Source organism: Brassica rapa, chromosome A02 (genome assembly GCF_000309985.2).
Source record: "Brassica rapa cultivar Chiifu-401-42 chromosome A02, CAAS_Brap_v3.01, whole genome shotgun sequence".
Classification (NCBI taxonomy): Eukaryota; Viridiplantae; Streptophyta; class Magnoliopsida; order Brassicales; family Brassicaceae; genus Brassica; species Brassica rapa.
Window position 1 is genome coordinate 7,024,594 of NC_024796.2, and position 25,886 is coordinate 7,050,479.

The following is a 25,886-nucleotide window of genomic DNA, read 5'->3' on the forward strand; positions in this document are numbered from 1 at the left end:
CAATGACTATCCATGCTCGTTTGAATTTGATTCTAACCGCGTGTATGTTAAGGACAAGCAAACGCAAAATCTGTTGAAACAAGGAAGCACCCGTGAGGGTCTATACAGTCTCAAGTCTCCGAAGCCTCAAGTCTTCTACTCTACCAGACAAGTTGCTGCGAGCGATGAAGTGTGGCATAGGAGGTTGGGACATCCACAAGAGCAAACTCTCAAGTTCCTGAGTCATAACAAATCTATTTTGGTCAATAAAAGTACCTTGAGGATGTGTGAACCATGTCAGCTAGGGAAGAGTTGTAGGTTACCGTTTGTTGCGTCTTCTTTTGTTGCGTCCAGACCTTTAGAGAGAGTCCATTGTGATCTCTGGGGTCCATCTCCTGTAACATCTAATCAAGGATTCAGATTTTATGTTATCTTTATTGACAACTACTCTCGTTACTGCTGGCTGTTTCCTCTAAAGACCAAGTCAGATTTCTTCAACGTATTTGTCTCCTTTCAGAAGCTTGTTGAGAATCAGTTGTCAACCAAAATAGGAGTGTTTCAGTGTGATGGAGGCGGAGAGTTCATCAGCAACAAATTTCTGGCTCACTTGAAGGAGAATGGAATTCAACAGTTCATCTCATGTCCGCATACTCCGCAGCAGAACGGTATGGCTGAACGAAAGCACCGCCACATAACAGAACTGGGATTGGCAATGATCTTTCAGAGCAGAGCGCCTCAAAGATACTGGGTCGAAGCATTCTACACGGCTAACTTCTTAAGCAATCTGTTGCCATCATCAGCTCTGCAAGACAAGAGAAGTCCGTTTGAGTTGCTACACGGAAAAGCTCCAGACTACTCTGCATTGAGGACTTTTGGATGCTCCTGTTATCCTATGTTGCGAGAATACGCTGCTACGAAGTTTGATCCACGATCTCTTCACTGTGTATTTCTCGGATATAATGATAAGTACAAAGGCTATCGATGTCTTTATCCACCAACAGGACGGGTATACATCTCAAGACACGTCCTGTTTGATGAAGAGAGCTTCCCCTTTGGATCAGTGTATCAAAATCTTCACTCTCAAGCAACTACACCTTCTCTGGCAGCTTGGCAAAGAAGTTTTATAAAGGATAGTTCAGCTCAAGTTGAGAAACGGTCAAGCGTTTCGTCACCAGTGCTGACTTCAACGGTTCAGATAGCTAAGTCTCAGGTGTCATCACAACCGCCTCTGTTTTCTCAAGATGACTTTCCCTACCTCTTAGAGATGTACTGGTCTGTCCAGGGATCACCAAGTCTTTGTTATCTGTCTCTAAGCTTACCAATGACTATCCATGCTCGTTTGAATTTGATTCTAACCGCGTGTATGTTAAGGACAAGCAAACGCAAAATCTGTTGAAACAAGGAAGCACCCGTGAGGGTCTATACAGTCTCAAGTCTCCGAAGCCTCAAGTCTTCTACTCTACCAGACAAGTTGCTGCGAGCGATGAAGTGTGGCATAGGAGGTTGGGACATCCACAAGAGCAAACTCTCAAGTTCCTGAGTCATAACAAATCTATTTTGGTCAATAAAAGTACCTTGAGGATGTGTGAACCATGTCAGCTAGGGAAGAGTTGTAGGTTACCGTTTGTTGCGTCTTCTTTTGTTGCGTCCAGACCTTTAGAGAGAGTCCATTGTGATCTCTGGGGTCCATCTCCTGTAACATCTAATCAAGGATTCAGATTTTATGTTATCTTTATTGACAACTACTCTCGTTACTGCTGGCTGTTTCCTCTAAAGACCAAGTCAGATTTCTTCAACGTATTTGTCTCCTTTCAGAAGCTTGTTGAGAATCAGTTGTCAACCAAAATAGGAGTGTTTCAGTGTGATGGAGGCGGAGAGTTCATCAGCAACAAATTTCTGGCTCACTTGAAGGAGAATGGAATTCAACAGTTCATCTCATGTCCGCATACTCCGCAGCAGAACGGTATGGCTGAACGAAAGCACCGCCACATAACAGAACTGGGATTGGCAATGATCTTTCAGAGCAGAGCGCCTCAAAGATACTGGGTCGAAGCATTCTACACGGCTAACTTCTTAAGCAATCTGTTGCCATCATCAGCTCTGCAAGACAAGAGAAGTCCGTTTGAGTTGCTACACGGAAAAGCTCCAGACTACTCTGCATTGAGGACTTTTGGATGCTCCTGTTATCCTATGTTGCGAGAATACGCTGCTACGAAGTTTGATCCACGATCTCTTCACTGTGTATTTCTCGGATATAATGATAAGTACAAAGGCTATCGATGTCTTTATCCACCAACAGGACGGGTATACATCTCAAGACACGTCCTGTTTGATGAAGAGAGCTTCCCCTTTGGATCAGTGTATCAAAATCTTCACTCTCAAGCAACTACACCTTCTCTGGCAGCTTGGCAAAGAAGTTTTATAAAGGATAGTTCAGCTCAAGTTGAGAAACGGTCAAGCGTTTCGTCACCAGTGCTGACTTCAACGGTTCAGATAGCTAAGTCTCAGGTGTCATCACAACCGCCTCTGTTTTCTCAAGATGACTTTCCACCTCTATCAAGAAACGTGGTGTCGTCGCAGATCACAGGAACAAATGAGACTTCAACTAGTCAGGCTGTGACAAGATCATCGGAGAACAGTAACAATCAAAGACACACTGCTCCAATCTCGACTTCACAACATTCAATGGTGACACGGTCCAAAGATGGAATAAGGAAGCCCAATCCTAAATACGCTTTGCTAGCTTATAGATCAACTGATCCACTTCCTACAACTGTGACAGCTGCTCTTCAAGACCCGAACTGGAACAACGCAATGGGAGAAGAGATTGAGAATTGCACCATCACAAAGACATGGTCTCTAGTTCCTAAAACTCCAGGGATGCATGTTTTGGGAAACCAATGGATATACAGATACAAGCTCAACGCAGACGGAACAGTCAAAAGTCACAGAGCTCGACTGGTAGCTCACGGTAACAAACAAGAAGAGGGAATAGACTATCTCGAGACATACAGTCCAGTAGTCAGGACAGCCACAGTCAGAACAGTTCTTCATCTCGCGACAATCATGAATTGGGAAGTGAAGCAAATGGATGTTAAGAACGCCTTCCTGCACGGTGATCTTCTGGAAACAGTGTATATGAAACAGCCTGCGGGTTTTGTTGATAAGACGAAGCCTGATTACGTTTGCCATCTTCACAAATCTCTCTACGGTTTGAAACAATCTCCCAGAGCCTGGTTCAACAAGTTTAGTGACTTCTTGATTGAATTTGGGTTTATCTGCAGCATCAAGGATCCATCTCTCTTCATATACAACAAAGATGGTAACATCATCATGTTATTACTCTATGTAGATGATATGGCGATTACCGGTAACAGCTCTGCAACTTTAACCAAGCTCCTTGAGGAATTAAACTCAAAATTCCGAATGAAGGATCTGGGGAAGCTACACTACTTTCTCGGAATTCAAGCAACATTCCATGATAAGGGATTGTTTCTGTCTCAAGAGCAGTATGCAGTAGATCTGTTAGGAGTTGCTGGAATGGAAAACTGCTCTCCAAGCAACACTCCTCTGCCGCTTCAACTCAACAATGCTCCAGATCAGGACAAGATCTTCTACAACCCACAATTCTTCAGGAAGCTGGCAGGAAAACTTCAGTATCTAACACTCACTAGGCCTGATATACAATTTGCGGTTAACTATGTGTGTCAAAAGATGCAGGCTCCGTCTGTTGCTGACTTCAACAATCTAAAGAGAATTTTGCGCTATGTTAAAGGTACGATCTCGATGGGGATTTCGTTTGTCCAAGACTCTGACTGCACTCTTAGAGCCTACAGCGACAGTGATTGGGCTGGCTGTCGAGCAACAAGACGATCCACTGGAGGGTTTTGCACGTTTCTGGGCCAAAACCTCATTTCCTGGTCTTCCAAGAAGCAACCCACAGTGTCCAAAAGCTCTACGGAGGCAGAGTATAGATCTTTGTCTGAAACAGCATCGGAAGTGGCTTGGCTGAGCATTCTACTCAGGGAGTTGGGTATTTCACTTCCGGTTACACCCCAATTGTTTGGAGATAACCTTTCATCGATCTATCTCACGGCAAATCCCGCCTTTCACAAAAGGACTAAACATTTTGAAACTGATTATCATTATGTTCGAGAGAGAGTGGCTCTCGGATCTTTGGTCGTCAAACATATTCCGGCTCAGCTACAACTTGCTGATATCTTCACCAAATCACTCCCCACTGCTTCATTCTGTCGACTACGATTCAAACTTGGCGTTGACGTGCCTCCCACGCCTCGTTTGAGAGGGGGTATTAGCAACCTCAGTACGGACAGGCCCAAGACTCTGAATGAAGCAATCTTCAAGCCCAAGCCCATTCCGATTATGACTGTGCCAAGTCATCAATCCTCTCCAACGGTTATATTGAGCAACGACAAAGACATTAGCATAAGAAGAGAAGAGAAGAGAAGAGGAAAGGAGATTGTGACATCATGTACGGAACCGTGTGGTCCTGAGCTATATAACTCATTCTCAGCCCTTGGATCACTTGGAGAAGAAGGATGATGACAAGTGTTACAGAAGCTAGGGTTTTCACTTAAGTTTATGTGTCTATTTAAGCATGTTGATGAACAATGTAGAACGGCAAGAATTGAGAAATAATAAAAGTTATATTTTCATCTCTGTTCTTCACTCTTTCACCGACCAGATGATCTGTATCCACCAGATCCAGAGGTACCTTCTTTTCCAAGTCAGTGATGCAAAACTCATTAGCATTCACAATCACAAGTTTTCCGAGATCCTCTCCACAAGGAGAAACTGTGAGGACGAAGCAAGGAGGGGTCTGAAGCAATGAAGAAGATGAGTAGCTATTATAGCTAATAAGAAGTGATGATCTTTTCACCACCGCCGCTGCAGGTTGCCCATGGAAGAGCTTCCCTAGCCGTCTGAGAAGCAGAGACATTAATAGAAATAGAAATAAAAAAGAAAGAAAGCCTTTTGATATTTAATTAAGAATCCCTAGTCTCTTCCTCCATTATTAATACAGAGAAGATGCCTTGCCAACCACGTTTTGAGTTATATTTTAAATATTTGCAAAATCTTTTTTTATTTTATTGTGCGAGAGAAAAACGGAAATAAGATACACTAACTTTCCATGACCAAATAAATGAAAATTTATTACACTTTATATATTTAAGAAATGAAGGAACATTGTGTTCAGATTTATATCCTTGTCAACTTCGGTAGTCTTTAGCCAACATATTTGTGACGTGACTCGAAATGGATTCAGTTGCCATGCTACGTCGTTTTTACAAGAAGGCGTTCTCTTCTAATTTCTAAATCACGAAAATATTTATTAACCTTCTTTATGCTTTCTGTTTGTTTTGGTATGCAAATTGCGCACCAGGAATCTGATTAATGTTGCCCTGTTGGACGTATAATTTAAAGTAGAAATCAGCTTAAAACTTCTTTTTTTTTTTGTCAAAAAAATCAGCTCAAAACTTTATAACTTTTAAAAATTAATTCTTTCAAATAAGTAAAAGTAATAATATGGGAGTAATCCAAGTAAAAGAAACTTGACTCATCTGGCTAAATGAACACATGTGATTTGCGGCATTAATTATTACTAAACTTCCCTTAACTAAAACCGGTTACAACAACCTATAACATGAATACGTCACATGTCCACGTAATAATGAAATTTTGTTGAATCTCCAATGTTGGTGATTGTTAAACCGGACGTTATGATTCATTTGATATAACGCGGACAATGTATTGTATACAGTATGTAAGTAGGACAAATGCTGTAATTATATTCAGTATTTAACGGTAAAAGGTACATGTATTTTGATAATAGTAATATAGTTGCCAATTTGTGAAAATAAAGCCATAGGGACACACGATTATTGTTTTGAATGGGTTCGTTTTGGTAGAGTGGTATATAGTATACACACATTCATTTTACATTTGTCTTTATTGAATAAAGGTTTTAATAAATAGCACATGAAATGATTAAGTCTATAAAAGGAGACATCATAGCCCTCACTCTGACGATCATATATTTTCTGATCTTTCTCTTTCTCTCACTTAACAACAAACCCTTTTGCTCTCTCCATTTCTCTCATCGATCATGTGGAAAGTTGTTGCCTCCTTTGCAAACCGAGGACGTTCTTTGTTCTCCGGTGGTTCTGGCCATGGAGTCGAAGCTTTCACCTCCAAAGCAAACAAGATTCTCCAACAAATCGCAGAAGCTGAAGACGCTGAGAAGAAACGCCAGAGGGAAGAGAAGATCGCAAAGGACAAAGAAATCGAAGCTGTATTTCGAGCGCGAAAAGCCAGGGATAAAGAAGAGAAGAGGAGGGTGAAAGAGATGAGGAAGGAGAAGGAGTGGAGGAAGACGGTGATGATGTCGAAGCTGACCGGGAAGGCGACGTCGACGGTGGCCGTGACAACAAAAGAAGTTGACATATGGACGGTGACTAACACAGTTGCGATCTCGACGGAGGACACGGAGGAAGTTGAGAGTCTTGAGACCTCAACGACGGTGACGAAAAAGAAGGTTGCGATCTCGACTGAGGACACGGAGGAAGTTGAGACCTCGATGACGACGGTGGTGAAGGAAGTAGCAACCGTGGAGAAGACGACGAGTGAGTAAAAAGTTCTTTTCTCTTGTTCTTAAACTCTAGAGGCTCTAAAACCCTAAAACAAAAAAAACCTCTAGAGACGTATAGCTAGCTACTAGTACTACTGTTGTTTTCATTTTAGTATTCTGCATGCTTTTCATTTTTTTCCTATTCTGGAACTCTGAAAAGACACACTGAGAGTGTGGAGGACCCCTTATCTACGCCGCCGTTGTTCCGTACCGTTTTATAAAATATTGCTTTGCTTTTGTGTTTCAGTGAACCTTGATTAGGATTTGTATCTATGCTTTAAAAAATATTATAATTAACAAGTTATATTATCTGCATTTGCGTTTCCGTTGTCCGAGATGATGTGGGCCTAATTACGGTTACATGATATTAAACTATGAAACCATATGTGAATTTTTACTTTATTTATGGGACCACCTCATTAAAAAAAAATGATAATCTGTTTGTTACCTCTAGTGCTTTTATGCACATGAACAAATCATAAATGTCTACGACGTTAATGTTTCCATATAAAACAAATAATTGATTCTTATTCCATTTCTCTCATGAACGAATGATTTTTAAAGAAATACTACATTTTATGGTCGATAAATGCAACGTTTATAAGAAAGTATTCACATAAATATATGTGACTATAAGGAAGTATCTTCTAGAAACGTTTATGGATGCCAAAAAAATAAAGTAATAATTCGCATGAAATCAAAATATCATTAACCAAGTTAATTATGAGAAAACAAAAGTTTTAACATGGTACCGAGAATAAAACCACTTGTCATACTTATATATAATGATGACACACAACCTCAGACTACTCAAACGCGTTGGTATGATATTTTCCGTGAGTTGACTTTGTACACATTTTTGAAATGTGGACTGTTTCGGTTAAGAAAGCAAAACTTCAGACCCAATAGGGCCGATGGCTTCATTCAAAGTCATCATAAAATTGTTGCATTTGTTAAAATCATTCGTAATTGTTGTTCCATTTTGAAAATGTTCAATCATCTCAACCATTTGTGATTTGTGAGTTAGTGATTGGCTGATGGCTACGGACCCATTGGGTTTTACGAAAATGTTATATCAGTCATTGTTTAACTGGATAAAGATCAACAGATAGGGTCGTCAAAAAAAAATCAACAGATAGGACCGGATATGAATTTTTTGCGACTCTAAATTAGTAAATAGTAACATAAATCTCGATTAAACCGGCCCATATAAAATCATCCCGGTTAGGAATAAATCAATTAAAAATATCTCGCTACGTACATTATAGACAATGTGTGCAAGTCATTCAGACCTAACCATATAAAAAGCTGGATTACCATTTTTTCCTTAGTACGTCGTCTTACAAATGAGAGTTTTTGGTAGAGCTATGCAAATAAAGTGAACCCGAAAGCCCGAACCAAACTTGATCCAATAAATTGAATCCGAATCACGAATCAGACATAAATACTGAATAGATTTTGTTTTATTATCCGAACCGAACCCGAACCTAAATGGATACCCGACGGAGCTAGAAACATTCAAATTCTCAAAAATAACTTGTGTCAAATATGATCTCAATTCATAATATGTATCCAAAATACAATAAGATATTATTGAACATCCAAAATAATTATTTATTACATGAAGGTTGATGGTTGAAGGTGTCGGTTGAACTTTGAAGTTTTAGATTTTGGTTTTGTTTTCATTGAATAATATTTCTCATTTCATGAGAATTTGGTTTTCGTTTTATGGTTTTATTTATTTGGTTTTATTTCTATCACTAACTATGTTTACGTTCGTTTGATTTTGAATGATTACGTTTGATGTTTCTTTTTTAAATTTTGAATCGATTTTACTTATGTTTTTGTTACAAAATAGATACAAATCAGGTACTTTTAAAGCGAAAAACCGATTGAGATCTGAATCCGAATGTACATCGGGTTATACCGGTCCTTTGAAGATTTACTAACCCCAACCCGATAAAACCCGACCGGTCCCAAATGGAAATTTCATATAACCCAAATGAGACTGATTTTGATAAACTCAAAAACCGAGATCTATTTGAAAAAAAAACCAAAATTCGATTGGGACACCGAATGCCTATGCCTAGTTTTTGGGTTATTTACTCAAATAAATAATTTTAATTTTATGAACTCATCAAAGGTAGACAAAAATAAGAAACAGTCCATGAATAAAATTTAATATAAATATTCGTCAAAGACGAAACGCCCAAAGAAGACTTCATCAACAAGCCTGTTCTGGGTTGATAGATATGATTGAGGTGTCTATCTTGGTCTAGCGCATACTCGACGAATATGACACCCAACCATTAAAAAAAAGTGCAAAAGAACTCAAAGAAGAGAATTAGCCCTAGAAGATATCATTATAAATTAGACGGTAATTAGTCCTAGAAGATATCATAGCAACTGACCAAAATAACCGGATTGATGACTCCATCAAACCGGTTCTCTGAGCTCATAATGTAGTTGTTGTATTGTTGTGATAATCTGATGCAGGCAAGGACGGTGCTAAACAAGTGTCAGGGAACATAGAAAGAGACTGGCCGAGGCAGAGAAGGAGATCCTGAGAAGTTGTACATGCGATCCTTAAAGGATGTGTATCCATAAGCTTCCGTTGGACGTATATTTCAAGATTCAATGAAATGTTCCTGTGAACCTATTAAAAATTATATAAATGCTTGTCAATGATCTTAGATCATACAAGTCTCATGAACTAGCATATGATTGATCACTAAACAAACGAGAATAAGAAGTTAAATTAAATTATTAGTCAAAAGAGTAAACACCAACATTAACTAGTCTTTTATAGTTAAGGAACACATGCAGCATGAAATGTAGTAACAAAAAACAGCAATATATGTTGAGGTAACATGATTACTGATCATGATTACTCAACCGTAAAGTAGTAATTAGACAATAGTTTGAGGTGGAATATGGTAAGGGGCTAGGTAAGGACAATTGCCACCAATGATGTTGGAATCGGGAACACTAATGCAAACGTTCTCGTCGAAATCCAAGAAGTCCACGCGGTTAGAGGTCATGCCGGGGAAGGAGCTAGCAGGAACACAGAAAGGTTCAGACTTTGAGATGAAAATGCAGAGATCTCCAATGTCTTGAGTGTAAACTGCGTTACCTTCATCGTCAATCTTGAACACCATCAAAGCTTTGGTTTGCATTTTCTCTGAACCGCTAGCCCAAGGCCTCCGGTACAGCTTAACCAAGAAAGTTTCACCGGTGGTTTCTGACTCCACCAAGTGCTCGCTCGTGCAACACGAATTCAAAAGCTCACGTTTGGTCTTGCTCAGCTTGGGAACGTTTCGAAACCGCAACCTCTGGAACTTGGGTTTGTTCTTCTTGTCAGTGCGGGCATCCCACGATCCAATAAGGTATCCACCAGACGCGAGAATGCGAAACATGCCGTGTTTCTTGGAAAACACGACAGGGGATGAGTAGAAGCAGGGGTTTGCGATTCTGATGTTGGTCCACTCGGGTTTACCTCCTGGTCTGCAAAAGCTCAGCTGAGGCCCAAAGAACTTGAGAGAGACAACACAGTCCTCGTCCTCGGGAGAAGACGAGGACATGGCCATGTTGGTGACCATTTGGGTTTGGCAGCGAGGAAGAGTGACAAGAGGAGGCAGGAGAATGCGTTTAGGGTTTTGATCAGATGCAAAAGGGTTTAGATCATCTTGGAGACGCACTATGCCGCCGTCCTTCAAAGTAGCTACCCACCCATTAGATGCCCCGACCAGATGATCTGTATCCACCAGATCCAGAGGTACCTTCTTTTCCAAGTCAGTGATGGTAAAAAACTCATTAGCTTTAATAATCACAAGTTTTCCGAGATCCTCTCCACAAGGAGCAACTGTGAGGACAAAACAAGGAGGCGTCTGAAGCAATGAAGAAGATGAGTTGCTATTAGAGCTAAGAAGAAGTGATGATCTTTTAATCACCGCCCCTGCAGGTTTCCCATGGCAGAGCTTGCCTAGCCGTCTGAGAAGCAGAGACATTAATAGAAATAGAAATAAAAAGCAACGCTTAATCCGTAGTCTCTTCCTCCATTAAAATACAGAGAAGATGCCTTGCCAACCACGTTTTGAGTTATATTTTAAATATTTGCAAAATCTTTTTTTATTTTGTTGTGCGAGAGAAAAACGGAAACAAGATATACTAACTTTCCGTGACCAGAAAATGAAAATTTACTACATTTTATATATTAAAAAATGAAGGAACACTGTGTTCAGATTTATATTCTTGTCAACTTCGGGTGTCTTTAGCCAACATATTTGCGTTGTGACGTGGCATCCATAGTTCAACTTATCACAAATTCATATTGAACTATAATAAATACATCGAAGGTTCCATAACTACTATGTACACTCTTAAGTCTTAACATATGTTTTGTCTAATATATAAGTGTGAAAACTAGGGTTCTATCGCGTATCTCAGCAGTGATGGATCTTCTTTCCAGTAAGATTAAGGCATACACAAATCTTACAAGAACAAGACCCAACACGTCCTGTCATCAAATACATGGAGGTGGTCAGATTGGTTTAGCTCCTCTTATACTCTTCAGTCAGAGAAACTTGTGGATTGGCTGATTCAACAAACTCTGTTCACTGACTTAAAACCTTGAGAACATTCTCCAAAAAGAGTCGCCTTCATTTCACCCTCTCATGGTAGACTATGACTTTTGAGATGACATATTACCCTAACAAATGTTGGATCATCCAAACGATATGCTCACAGCAGGCTCCACTCCATAAGAGTAATAACCAAAACAATGTCGCTTATATAACACCATAGGAATAGAAATATTATGTACATCTATAAACAAATGATCTAATATGCTAATTAGATGCTGATGAAGACTAATCTAACTTCTCTTAACAATTTCCAGACGAAAAAGTGATAAGAATACTTAAGAAACAACCAAAGGTTCCTTCTATACATATCAAAACATTCCGAAACAATAGATGTTAAAAGTCTAAACGATAACGGAGTAGCAGAAAGAGATCACAGAAGTTTTTAGTTTTGCTATGTCGGCAAGTTATAAAAAACTATGGAGCTTAAGCACGTTTCATAACTACCATGAAGATAACGCAAACAGCTAATCCAAAGAGAGAAGTAGGGTCGTTGAGCAACGTCCGTTTCCTCTCTTCTCCATTCTCTGTAAAAGATTCTGACCGGAACAAACCACCAAAGTAGGAAGAGACGTTTTCCATCAACTGAACAGCTTTTAGCTTCATGTCCTCCAGAATCTCCAAGAGTTGGATTGGCTTTGCTTCACTGTCTTCCTCACTTTCAGTTTCGCTCGAATCTTCAGCTTTATCGTCATTGTCAGCAGCTTCAACCTGAGTTGAAGCAGCTGCAAACGGAACAAAAGGTTTCTGTTAAGTTGCTTTGCTATTAAAAAAAACATTGCTAGTTCTCGTACCGGTAGTGTTGGTGTCGAGAAATTTCATGAGATCACTGTTTTCCATTACAGCATCCCACACTTTTGGGTCAGACGCAATGGAAGCAACAACAGACTGTTTAAAAGGGAAACGATTAGAGTCTCAAAACTTTGGTTTTAGGCAAGCGCATGTGAAAGAGTCGTGTCAAAAAGCGAGGAGGAGGAGATGGAGATATACTCATATACCTGTGCGGCAGAGCTTTCACTGAGAAAAGCAAATGCGTTAAGTGCAACTTGTGGAACAGCTGATTCAACAGCTCTCTTGTCAGAAAGATGAAAACTTGACAACATTCTGGAAACAGAACCAGCTTCATTTGAACCTTCCGTATACACCCTACCACATGTTGGATCATCCATCAACAAACCAAAACAAGAACCAAACATACGCACAAGTAACGATGTACATGTAGCTAGTAATAATACGCATGGATGTAAGAAACATAAAATCAAACTAAGAAGTTTCAAAGTAACAGACTTTAATTTTCAACTAGGTGTGGCATAATTTTCTGAAAATTACGAATATTTATTAATTTATATTATATTAAAAAAACAATATGATAATTTTTATTTATGTTTCCAAAAAGATTAAATCAAACATTATTTTAAAAAATCTTATTTCAAGATAACGACACAATATATGAAGATTATCTTATTTTTATAAATTCTAATATTATTAATATAAAATTTGTCTTTAATTAAATTATATATAAAAATTCAATAAAGGTAACAACGATATTAACCAGCTTAACTTTTAACTTAAAACTTCATTGATAGTATAGATAACACAAACCCATACTTGTTTATTGCATCAAACCGAACTAAACCAAGAAAATTCAATCAAGATTCCTCCAATTATAAACCAGAACCTTAACCAGAGTCAAAATTAGAAGTAATTAGGGTTAAATTTCTCACATATTGATTGCGTCTTTGAGATCATCGGTGGCTTCTTTAGCTTCCTCCAGAGAAGGAGGTTTGCTGAAAACAAACCTAGGAATCGTCGTCGTTGTCTCCACTTCCGCGAACTCCCAATCGTCTTCCCAACTCGTCCTTTGCATAACCATCGCGTCTGCTTCGGCGGAAGGATGAAACGCCGATGACAACGAAGCCGAGACTGGTTTAGACACGGAGGTGGTTCTAACGTTAAACTGATCATTCGCAGCCGCGGCGGGGACTCCGAGTCCTCCTCTGAACCCACCTTTGGCGACTCCGATTCCAGCTACCTTAGCTGCCGTCGCCATCACTCTTCCTCCTCCTCCTCCCATGGTTTGATTTTGCACAAGACGAAAGATTCTCTCTCTCGATCGAAGAGTTTTTGAAAGAAAGAAAATGTCTTGTCCGTTTGAAATGTGCGGCCGAGTTTATATAGTATTAATTAAACCTAATTATAGTCCCTAATCCCAATCAATATCTACTTTAATTACTCGAAAGGTTCATTTCTTAATTCAGTACAATCATTAAATAAACAATTTGTTAACTGGTTTTAAAGTTTCATTATAATACGTTTTGTGTGATAATAATAAGAAAAATGTTAAAAAATAGTTGGGAGAAGTTTTATATATTATGTTTCTAAGTTTGGGTATAAACATCAAATCAAAAAATATTTATTACATACATATTTACCATCCTATATTGGAAATTTTACTTGTCGTGAAGATAAAGTTGTACTAACAACTTTCTTAAACCATTAACATCTTTACTTGATAACATATTTCTTTTTACTTGATACATATTTACTTTCCTTTTTTTTTTTTTTTTTTTTGTGCACAACATATTTACTTTCCTATATTAGAAAATATGTATAGTAAAATTTTCAAGAAAAGAAAAGAAATGTACATTCTATATATTATCCACGTTAAGATTTAATCCATTTAGCAATTTTTGCCAAGACCACATCATTACACGAAGGGATACTGCACGGGAACACAATTTTGTATAATTAAGAACCTAATTAATTTACCTAATTAGTTACGATACAGAGTGTATATTCTGTATAAATGTTATTCCACTTTTCTTGACAACCAATATAACCTACTATTAAAAAATATATTAAATAATTATTAAATAACTTAATTAATAAATTATGTGTTATTTTTCTTTTTAATTTCTTTTTTCCCACATAATTTTTCTCATTTACTATTCCATGATTCCATCTCCTCTCAGACCGCCTCCTGTCACTCCGCTTCAGATGACTTTTTCCGTTAGTCCGGAGAATTTAGGGAGCCGAGGTCCAAACTGACGTATTTGTTGGAGTTTCGTCACTATGCATATCCAGTTGTTCTCAGTTGAAATTTAAATTTACATTTCGCTTGATCATATTAGCGAATATGTTTGAGATGGTAGATTTTACCCTTAATAATTTTATTTTATATATTAATAATTGTCCTAGGTTTTTTAATACCTTTCCAAACTCTCGACCATTCTTATGTGATTTGCAAATTGCATGTACGTTATTACACCCTCCATATCATCGCTAGCTTCATAATCATTTTCATGCGATTGATCATTAAGAAAGAGTCTATGACGATATATATTTGAACTTGTAGTGTCAATGCATTTAGGTATATTAGGACGACAAAACGTCTGCACTTCTAGATCTAGTAGTTTACGTCTGCACTTCTAGTAGTTTTTTCTTTTAAAAAAAAATAGGCTTTGCACTTCTAGTTGTTGCTAGTTGTAATTAGTAGATCATGAAAGTTAACATGAAATCATTGATGTTTTTTTCTGCGCTCAAGAAATCTAATGAATCTTTGTTTTTGTCAAATTAAGCACCGCATTACATTGAAAATCATAACTAAAATCAGGATTAAAAAAAGGAAAAATGATTGTTGACTACAAGAAGTATCGGTCAGCACATGGCTAACCATGCAAACTAAACAAATGTATACTTAGCTACACGGAGTATATATTATGCATGACAACATCCCTCAACTTTATGATGTTATGTAGTTAACATCACGAGTTTAATTTCATATCAAAAAAATTATGTGTATGTCAGAGACCGTTTACATCTCTCGTTACATCAATTAAAATGTGACGTACCTGACGGTAATTTACTTAAATTAGATTTTGATCCATATTTTAAAAGCGTAAAAATATTTTTCACAAAATCTAATTTACAAAATCAATATGTTTTATAAATTATGATAAGTAGTGTTTTAACATTTTTATTTTAGTGTATCTTAAAACAATATAATTATATTATTTTTATTTACATTAAATATAAAATTTATATAAGATATTATTTAATTTATTTTTAATTCTTTTAATCTGTTTTGGTATGAATTTTTAATAAAATTTATGTAATTCATTTGATTAATTGTGTGATATATACTTATTTGATAAAACAATTTACCATAAAACTTCTTTGATGTCAATTTATTGACTCTAACATTTTGTTTGTTTAATATGAAATTATTAAGTTAATGAATTATTTTATATATTTTTTCATAAACAAAAATTTCATTCATTTAAATTTAGTAGACCTTTCATATTAGATTCTTATTCTTTGATTTTTTATTCTTAAAAGTATATAATTTGTAATTATATACACAAGATTATGTTTGGTTTAAATTGACATCAAATAAGTTTTAAACAAATAAAATGTTAAAGTTAGTAAATTGACAGCAAATAAGTTTTATAATTAAAAAAATTATCAAACAATTATATATCATACAATTAATCAAACGAATTACAAACTTTTTAGAAAAAGTTCATAAGATAACAGATTAAAATAATTAAAAAAAAACAAAACAGATTAAATAAAAATAATAGAATTATATAGTTTTAAAAGACACTAAAACAAAAATGTCAAAACACTAAAATAAATTTTTTAAAACATTACTTATTAAAAGTTCATAACAAAACAGATTATATGAATAAAAATAATACAATTATATAGTTTTAAAGTACACTAAAATAAAAATGTTAAAACACTAATCAAAAAAGTTCAAACATATTTATTTTGTAAATTAGAGTTTTTGAATAAATATTCTTACGCTTTTAAAATGTGGGTGAAAATCTAATTTTAGTTAAATTATAGTCGGATCGATCATATTTTAATTGTTGAAACAAAATATTTAAACGATCTCTAACATTCACATCAGTTTTTGGATAAATGAAATTAAACTCGTGGTGTTAACTACATAACATCATAAAGTTTTGTCATGCATAACATATAGTTTGTGTGGCTAAGTATACATTAGTTTAGTTTGCATGGTTAGCCATGTGGTGACCAATACTTCACGTAGCTGCAATCATTTTTCCTTAAAAAAACCCCAAAAATACATCACATGTATGAAAGTCTTATAAAAAATATCTAATCGCTTTTAAAAAAAAATATTAATATAAACTATCCGAACTTCAAAATAAAATATTCGTCTGCAACGTAACATAGATCTCCTTAATTAACTGGTGCGGTTCACTGAAAATATTAAAATATAGACAAAATCATATTTAATTTGTTTTTTCAAAAATTGAAATTAATATTTTAATTCGAAATTAATTTATTTAAATTTTAAAAATATATACAAAATTTAGCTACTTTTGTTCTTAAACTTTAAGATAAATTAGAATTTTTAAGATTTTTTTGAAATTCAGAAATTTTTCAAACTTTGTTTGTAAGTTATATTTAAAATAAACATTATTTTGGTATTAAAATTAGCACAATTTTAAAAGTTTATGTATTAAAATGAACAAAATAATCAGTCCTAGTATTAATTTTTTTTTGTCCAGTCCTAGTATTAAATTGGATAGCAGAAAAGTTTAGATATTAAAAAACATAACAAAACTTAGTTAAAGAATTTGTATGAAAATTTTACTTTTGTATGTATAGTGAAATGACCGAATTTATGATTGCATCGATGTTTCTTCACCTAAATCATAAAGCCAAAGCCCTTCAAAGTTTTCTCGATGAACTGTATCTGATTTCATCAAAGCTTGTGATGGGCTTTAATTTTTTCCCTAGGCCATATATATTTATTCTTACTTTTGTTCTCAATCTAATAATGTAATATCGTTAACTTAACAAAAATAATCATGTTAAGCCTCTGGATCGAAAGACCATAAAAAAACTAATGATGTGGTTTCAGGCACGTGGGAATTAAAGAGATTCGGCCGCGAACTTCTTAGTATTAAAAAAAAAATGTAATGATTCGTTTAAATATGATAGGAACTGGCTTATGCTATCAATTTTCTTAAAATCCTTCTTTTAATTTCTAAGACTATGTAAAAGGTACTAACTAATAAGGCATTCATACTTTCAAGGAAGATCAAGTTATTGGAGTTGTTAAGTTCCACCCATATAACTCTCAACATCTTTCTTTCAGGAGGATCCAAGGGAAGTCTTAGGTAGGAACAACAAAGTTGTGCAAGAATACATCTGATGTCTAGGTCCAGCTCTTGATGTCGAGATTATTTCTGGTGGGAAGCGGTTCGTATCTTCAAGTGATGTTTCAAGCAGAAATATAAGTGAGAATGATGTTATAGTTTGGAATGTTTTGAAAGAGGTTCTTCTGTCTAACCTTTTCTGCCAAATATGTGAATTCCATTTAAAAATGGGATGAGTTTGTAACAAACTTACGATAGGTTAGTAAAAATTCTGAACAGGCTAAGGTTAGGTCCCATAGATCCCCAGTCCACTTACAACGAAGAAACAGATTATCTCTTTCCTCAACATAATTATCGCAAAGGCAACAAGATTTGGAGATATTGAAACCCATCTCGCCAATCTTGCTCTTGTGGGTAACTTTTCAAGATGGGCTAGCCACATTAAGAAAGAGTGTTGGGCTATTGCATCTTTAAAACAGACATGAAAAGTCCAAATTTGAAGAGGATCTCGTTGAAGTAAAGTTTTCCCGTGCTTGGATGTGTACTTGTCGAAGGGGACCTCATTAACAAACCAGTAATAGCTGTCCATGGCATGTTGAAGCCATGGTAATGGAATTGTTGTAAGAAAACGTATATAGCTCGACAGCAGTGTGAGACCGAGCCGGTGAAAGATCCAACCGGAAGAGTTGCACGTTTCTGAAACAGATGCATGGATGAGGACTGACCTTGGACCATCATGACCAAAATGCTCAAAAAGAGGACCCAAGTGAGTCGGTATATATCACACCAGATGCTAATCCTTTCACCATTACCAACTCGAGCAGGTAAGAAAACGTGAAGCTAAAGGACGAAGATGAAGGAGAGATTTCCAAGTCCAAGACCATGCTATATCCAATTCACAACTCCAATAATTGTTCCTTTTTTCTATTTGCTTTTATCCATTCAGCCCAAAGAGAGGATCCATTACCGAACAATAACAAGATCAACCCAAGTACATTATCTTTTCTTGTTGTTTTCCGGTGGCTATCAGGCCTTTGCATAAGAATACACATGCCCTTGCATCAAATGTCACCAGAAAGACCAACTCTACACAGCAATCTTCTCAACAAACCTGCTTTCCAAGCTCAACAAATACAAGAGATATGAAGGTCAACGGGTCTCAGGTTTATCAACTTCAGCCCGGAGGGAGAAACCTTAGTCTCTGGCTCATTTGATAGGTTCCATATACATATACATTGACAAGAGTAATATCACAGTGACCACAGTGGTTTGTGTATGATTCCAAAGATATTCCACAAAATAAAGAAAATATTCTGATCAACTAATTGTTTATCATCATCATCTTGTTTACCATTTTTTAATTATCTCTTAATGTTGATTATACATTCCTTAATTGGGGTATATATATATATATATTGACGACAGCAGAATCTTGAGTTGGGATATTATCTGTTAAATTAAAAGAGTGTTCAAACTTTGAATGGGTTTAGTGTCAGAGTTTCTCTCAATTATATGTGAGCGTGAGACTGACTCACTGACACATATGACATAACGAATATGTTCTCTAAAATGTTTCAGGTTACTAATGAAATTTCTTGAACTTTTTATTTATTTATTTTTGGTTTGTATTGTCTATTTCACAGAAAGGTCTCTCTAGTAGATCATGAATTCCATATTACGGGAAATTAATCTAAAAGTTACATGACAAACACACAAAAAATGTAATGTTATAAAAAGCTACTTGGAATGTTGATCTTAAAAAAAAACACTGCATGTACAAGGTCTTGCAGAGCTTTTTTTTTTTTAAAAGAAATCGTAAAAGATGATGGCCATGCAAGTGTAGAGCTGAATAAAAAATTTAAGAGTTGTAATAAGGTGCATATAGTTTAAAGAATTTTGTAGCTCTGCCTTTAAGTTATTTTATCTCATCGTTAAACCTGTGAAATTGTATAACATATACTCTCCCCGAAGAAAATTCAAAACAAAATGTGGTTTGCAAGCAATAACTTTTATTTGTCGCCACAAAGATAATAAAAATGTATTGGACAAAGAAATGGAACAAAAGGCATGAAACAGGTGTTACCCAATCAATTATGTGGCCACTAACAAGTGTGTCAGCTCAACTTAGTTATCCCACCATTACTTATTATATCATATATGTAAAGGGCTATAACCCAAGTATCAGCTTGCAAGTAAATGACTGGCACACTATAAAAAAAACACTGATTGTGTTTCTTACCTATAATGGAAGTACAAAGAATCATGACCATATATATGCGACGTAAAGTAATGCATATGTTACAATTGTAAATATTACATTTAAAAAAGGTAAATATCACATTTTTATACTCGTGAAATTCATCAAATAACCGTATAAAAACAACTGTTCACATATACAGAAGTACAGCAGATATAGTGCTTATACCATATAAGTATTGTTTCTCGCAATGTGTCCGAATTTTTGGTGTATATATATTGAAGCTCTCATAAAATTGTAATCACAAAAGGATAACGAAATGGTGAGACATATACCTTTTCATGGGGGAGAAATTGAAGAAAGTGGATACCAACACAAAAAAAAAAAAAGAAGTCTCCTTATCTTTCACACCCACTTACACATAAACAATAAAGTTATTATTGACACAATAAAAATGATCATGCATCTGTGACCAAAACACAAACGCCACAACACAACAAAAAGAGGAAACGTCTTCAGGAAAAAATTTAGAAACATATTCATTTGAAAACAAAACAAAAAAAATCTACATCTTATCATGATTCATCACATTTTCATCTTCTTCGTCTTCCTCTTTGTCTTCTTGATCGCACTAAGTAGACAGCCATACAGTTAATTTCCAAGACATTACTTGGTCCACAAACACAAACCCTTTAAAGCTTAAAGGTTTTCCATTACCAAAGTTTGTCTTCAAAATGTATATGCTGTATTGAATGAATCTAATTATTACCAGATCTTCAATTTGCAGGTGGCTACTAATTATTCAAATGCTCATATATATTTAGCCAATAGAAATAAATCATCCTAATAATATGTAAAAAATTAAAACCATGTCCCTTAGTCCCGATGATTTTCACACATTAAAGTCAGCGACGTACTTAAAGATTTGTTTGTCATATGGTGTATATTGTTAAAATCAAAAAGATTTGTTTGTCATATGGTGTATACTGTTAAAATCAAAATTAATCTTAACCAAATTAATTCTCATTGCAGAATACATTCGAAAGTTCTACCCAAACGACACGTACTATGCGCATATAAATAAGTTCTATAAACTAGCTAATAAGAGCCTAAAGACTATGCCCTAGTCCAACATTGATGTTCTAAATAATAGTCAAATGTGATTTGATCCGATTTGTTTGCCTTTTAGTTTTCCTCTTTACCTTTTAATTTTCATAATCAAACCCTTTTTCGCATACAATTTTATATTTTCCCTTTTGTAGATAATTCAACTGGAATTTTCCAGATTAGGGCCGAATGTATGGGTCTATTATCTTTACTGTATTTCTAACCCCTCGTTTTATATTTGAATATATTGTGTTGCTCAAAATTGTTTTGTGCAAACATATTTATGCACCCTACTTGCCTAGCTATTAAGACTACATCTATACAACTCTATGTTTTCCACTTATGTCTTGAGTTTGTTCCCCACCTTCTTTGGTTTCCAACAAAGGATCTTCTCCTTTCTTTTTTCTGAACAATTCCTTTTCTTGTATTATAAAACAATATATTATTTTCTGTCGAAATTAGTAGAAAGGGCACTAACTATATCCAATCTACAAAACTTCATTGCATCATCCAAAACCTCACAATCTAACTTATTTCCCATGCCCTCAACCCCACACATCTAAAGTTTTTTCAATGATGCGACAAGAATCAGCAGTACTATTGTTTTTTTTATAACTTCAGCAGTATTATTGTTGCTAGGACTAACTCTGCCAACGCTCTAGCCAAGTCATGTACTATGCATGGCATCGTGTTTTTTTTGGCTAAAATCATGGCATCGTGTTAATGAGGTAAATGATGCCTCTAGTGACCATTCTTCACATATGATGGAAAGACCGTTCGCGAAAATGTGTATGGCGTCCATCCAACGTCTAAAAAAAAAACTCTTGATCGGATGTAAAAAAAACCTTGATCGGAGTTTTGACTTTAAAACAGTTTATGTATATAAAATAGGATTAAAATATATAAATAATGTATATATATATATATATATATATATATATATATAATAAATTCACAGACATTAAAATCTTAAAAATAGACTGAACTTTCGGAATGAAAGGAAATAATATATATAGCTTAAATTTCAAAATTTAAAAGTGAGTAACTACCCAAAAGAAAAACTCTCAAAACTGAAGATTAGATTTATCGCATTCTTGTTAAATTAATACCATTACTTTCAAATTTTACAATGAACAAAGATGCGTTTATAAAAAAATAAAAATATGCACTTATAAGTGAAATGTTGTTAAAAAAGATGCAAAAGTGAAATCCACGAAAACAACCCCATGTCAATTGAAATGAACGACATGAATTTAGTGTTTTTATGTGACATTCATGAAAAGATCTAGTATTTGGTTTCAAGGAAAATGATATAAAGAGTACTTGTGGTCAAGCCGAGTATTCGATAGGTATATGGACCCACCGGATCGGGTTATTGGAGACATGAACCGATGGGCTTAAAAGTTCTTACGACTTAATTAAGAGTTAATAAGTTTCTTGACTTCTCATTGGATATTAACTTTATGGTCTCGAGACATTTTGATGCATCTTGTATATATTTATAGATACTAAAGAAACTAATTATATACTCCCTCCGTTCATAAAAAATATATTCTAGAGAAAATTTTTGTTTTAAAAAAGTACATATTTTATATTTCCAATATAATTTTTATCAACTAATAATGAGAAATTGTGAAGTTCAAGAACATTAATTGTTTTTGTTTAAATTTTATTGGTTTAAAAATATAAAAAATATAAAATTACAAAAAAAACTATGCATTTATAACTAAGTTTTAATATGTTCTAAAACATAGATCTTTTAAGAACCAAAGAGTATCATATTTACTTGGTTTGCTATTTGTCTCTAATTACGATTCTTATTTATTTGCTTACCATGATTCCAATAACCGATTTAATAAAAAAACACAACTTTGACTGGAAGAAAATAACATGCTTTAATTTTTCTCTTAAAAAACATTAATAACTTCACTTTCTGGAAAAGTTAGTGTTACATAAACTGAACATGCGTCACACACACATAAAAGTGTCAGATTAATCCAGAAATTTTAATAGGACATGATTGACAAAATTTTAATGGAAAATTTTCTTGCTAATACTAGAAGAAGCTAGATCAGAATCGATAAATCATATTAGTGATATAAATCGTGCATATGAATGGATAATTGATAATGGTGAGTCACACCATATGACATGTGTATTAAAAACTTTAGCTGATATACATCTAATCTCACTATGTATGGTTGGATTAATGAATGAAAAGACTGTATTAGCTTATTGAGAAAGAAATTCCGTGCTAACAGAGACTTTGACTTTGAAACGGATTTGTTTGTTGAATAGCTGAAGTTTAACATGATACACATGTCACAAATGATTGATGAAATGGGTTAAATGACATTGTTTGATAAGACGAGTTGTCTCATGTGTAATTATCGCTCGCAAATTGTGACTGGAGTGGATAAAAAAAGGATATATATTTCCTTCAAGGTATTCAGAAGAGCATGAATGTGAAGAAAGTTGTCATGCTTGAGTTAATAGGAGTTTGACTTAAGAGGAAGGGTCATCTTTCTGAAAATGATTAGGAGACCACAAGTGGATGATCGTACAAGTATGGATGTTTAGGTTGTGACTTATGTTTCTTAGCAAAGCAATCGCAGTAAGTTTTCTTTAAATGAAGATAAAAGTAAAGAATGCTTTGAGGTGATAAATTGTGATCTATATAAGTTATATAGGACACAAAGTTCTTCATGAGCCTATTACTATTGTGGATAACTACTCTAAAGCGGTATGGGTATACATGCTTCATGATAAATCACAGGTTGAAAAGAATATTCTTGATTATTTTACGCTTGTTCATAGACAATTCAACAAGTGGGTGAAAATAGTGAGGATCGACAATGGTACTGAGGTCATGCGAATGAAAGAGTATATTCGGAGCATAGGTGTGATTTACCAAAAATTGTGTGTAGGCACTCCTCAACAAAATTGGAGAGTTGAAAGGAAGCATAGACATACCTTAAATGTGGGTAGGGCACTGATGTTTCAAGCAAATATACATGTTGATTGTTGGGATGAATGTGTTCTAAGTGTTGCATATCTTATTAACAAAGCCATCTGAGGTACTTAAGGGAAATAATATTTATGAAATGATCTTTTATAAAGCTCTTTCATATAGTGAAGTTTGATATTTGGATGTCTTGCTTATGCACACAATCAGAAAAGACACTGAGATAAATTTTCCATTAAAATTAAGAGTGTGTGTTTGTTGGTTTTTTTTTTTTTTTTTGTCGACAACATTACAGACTCATATAGACTCTGTAAACCACCCTGGGAGACATTGATCCATGTGGATGATGAAAGACGGCTGTTTTCTCACACTGCGTGCTAGACTATCCGCCTTTGTATTTTGCATCCTTGGTACATGTACAATCTCTGATCGTGTAAAACTCTCCTTCAAGTTCTTGATATCTTCCAAATAACTTGCAAAAGCTGGCCATTCTTCTGGTTCCGAAACCATCTTCACCAATTGAGAACAATCCGTTGCAAACGTAACCTGAACTTGTCTTAAATTCCTCATACATTCCATTGCCCATAGTAAGGCTTCGACCTCTGCATGTAGAGGCGAGAGGGAAGCTCTTACATTCCTTGCTCCCATCAGACCTTCAAAACCAGCTAGAGTACTGAACCAGCCCTGGCCAGAGTACCTATCTCCCTTTTTCCACGATCCATCTGTAAAGCACTACCTACCGGGAATTGACGGGAGAGGCGTAACCTGAGTCTCTGTCCCCCTCTTCTGATCTTTTAGTAACTGTGCATCAGCCCAGAGTGTCGATTCCGTCTCAGCCAATTTAAGAGTTTCCCTCGGATCTATATCCAAGTTACTAAAAACCTTATTATTCCTTCCTTTCCAAATGTACCAAAGTATCCAAGCAAATTGATGATCCTCCATCAGTGGAACGACTCTCCAGAATAGGTGATCCATATTTGTAAATATAGAACCTGTCGGGAAAGTAGCTTGATTTGTTGGAATCTTTGACAGGGCCCACACCTGAATAGCCGGAGGACACTCAAAGAAAACATGATTAATCGATTCTTCTTCCGCTCCACATCTTGCACAGCATATATCCCCATGCATCCCTCGGGCCTGTAAATTCTTCTTTACTGCTACACATCCTGAAATCAATTGCCACAGAAAATGTTTGATTTTTGGTGGACACCGTATTTTCCAGCAAAAAGCCTTTAGAGCATCAACAGAAGGACCAATTAATAGCGGTAATCGATCCATATCCGGATAGATCCTCTCCACTTGATATCCTGATTTAATTGTGAATTTACCATTATTCGTGAAGTGCCATCCATTCCTATCCACCATCTGATATCTACTCAAGGGTATACTTTCTATAATTTTCACATCCTGTGGATCTACCAAAGTCCGAATAACCTGCGAATTCCATCTTCGCGATGTGGAGTCAATAAGGGCATCCACTGTAAGGTCAGGAAACAAATTATGTTGATTTTTATTGGCTGGTCTCGAGCGAGTGGTTGTGTTTGTTGGTTATCCCTATGGAAAGAAAGACTGACCACTATTTGATCTTTAATCTAGAGAAATATCTGTCGCACATATATTTCTTTTATCGAGAGAAAAATCATGTTTTCTAAGAAGGTGTCTACAACACAAGAGGAACGAATCACATGCATCTCTAATGTATCTAGACCGTAGGTTGATGATAGGATGTTTTTGAGATAATTGAGATTGTTGATAATTGTGTTGTCACATAGGGTGTAATACAAAATGATGGAAATGTGACACATTATGTGTCTCAGATGGCTGAAAGTGAACTGAGAGATGTAACACAATCTAAGTAATGTATGACACAGACAAAAGAAGAACCAGAGACTGAAGTGGAAGAACATACATAACCTACAACTGTTTCAGAGGGTTTAGAAACACATGATGAATAGGAATGAAAAGGAAAGAAGCATCAGTTAATCTATGTGATTATGTGTATATTACCACAATCAAGTCATCGACAATGAGTCAAAAGTCTCGACTTGAATATAGGATTGAAACTTTTCTGAAGTGCAGATTTCTGATTTACAAAGAGCATTTTTGGTGAGCATAAAATAAGGTGTGACACCTAGGACGTTTTCTGAAGCTATGTGATGCCCACGATGGAGGGACACAATGCGATTGGAGATTGAGGCTCAAGAAAGAAATA

General features: G+C 35.5%; 2 protein-coding genes across 2 annotated transcripts; both read right to left on the reverse strand.

Moving 5' to 3' along the window:
* Positions 1–7,041: 7,041 nt before the first annotated feature.
* LOC117131899 lies at positions 7,042–11,257 on the reverse strand. Its single transcript, XM_033284931.1, has one exon. The coding sequence runs from the start codon at positions 10,633–10,635 to the stop codon at positions 9,538–9,540; it is 1,098 nt and encodes a 365-aa protein (XP_033140822.1). The 5' UTR covers positions 10,636–11,257; the 3' UTR covers positions 7,042–9,537.
* A 289-nt stretch (positions 11,258–11,546) lies between these two features.
* Positions 11,547–13,462, reverse strand: LOC103851954. The gene is made up of 4 exons (XM_009128834.2): positions 12,993–13,462; positions 12,267–12,414; positions 12,063–12,156; positions 11,547–11,993 (listed from the first exon to the last, which is right to left on the reverse strand). Exons 1-4 carry the CDS (start codon positions 13,340–13,342, stop codon positions 11,695–11,697), a joined length of 891 nt encoding a protein of 296 aa, XP_009127082.1. The 5' UTR covers positions 13,343–13,462; the 3' UTR covers positions 11,547–11,694.
* Positions 13,463–25,886: the final 12,424 nt, after the last annotated feature.

Excerpts from the sequence above, each read along its gene's own strand:
- LOC117131899 (XM_033284931.1), bottom strand. The coding sequence starts at position 10,635 with ATGTCTCTGCTTCTCAGACGGCTAGGCAAGCTCTGCCATGGGAAACCT.
- LOC103851954 (XM_009128834.2), bottom strand. The coding sequence starts at position 13,342 with ATGGGAGGAGGAGGAGGAAGAGTGATGGCGACGGCAGCTAAGGTAGCT. Across the intron at positions 12,415-12,992 it reads CTCAAAGACGCAATCAATAT|GGTGTATACGGAAGGTTCAA; the intron begins GTGAGAAATTTA and ends AACATGTGGTAG. Across the intron at positions 12,157-12,266 it reads GTGAAAGCTCTGCCGCACAG|TCTGTTGTTGCTTCCATTGC; the intron begins GTATATGAGTAT and ends CCTTTTAAACAG.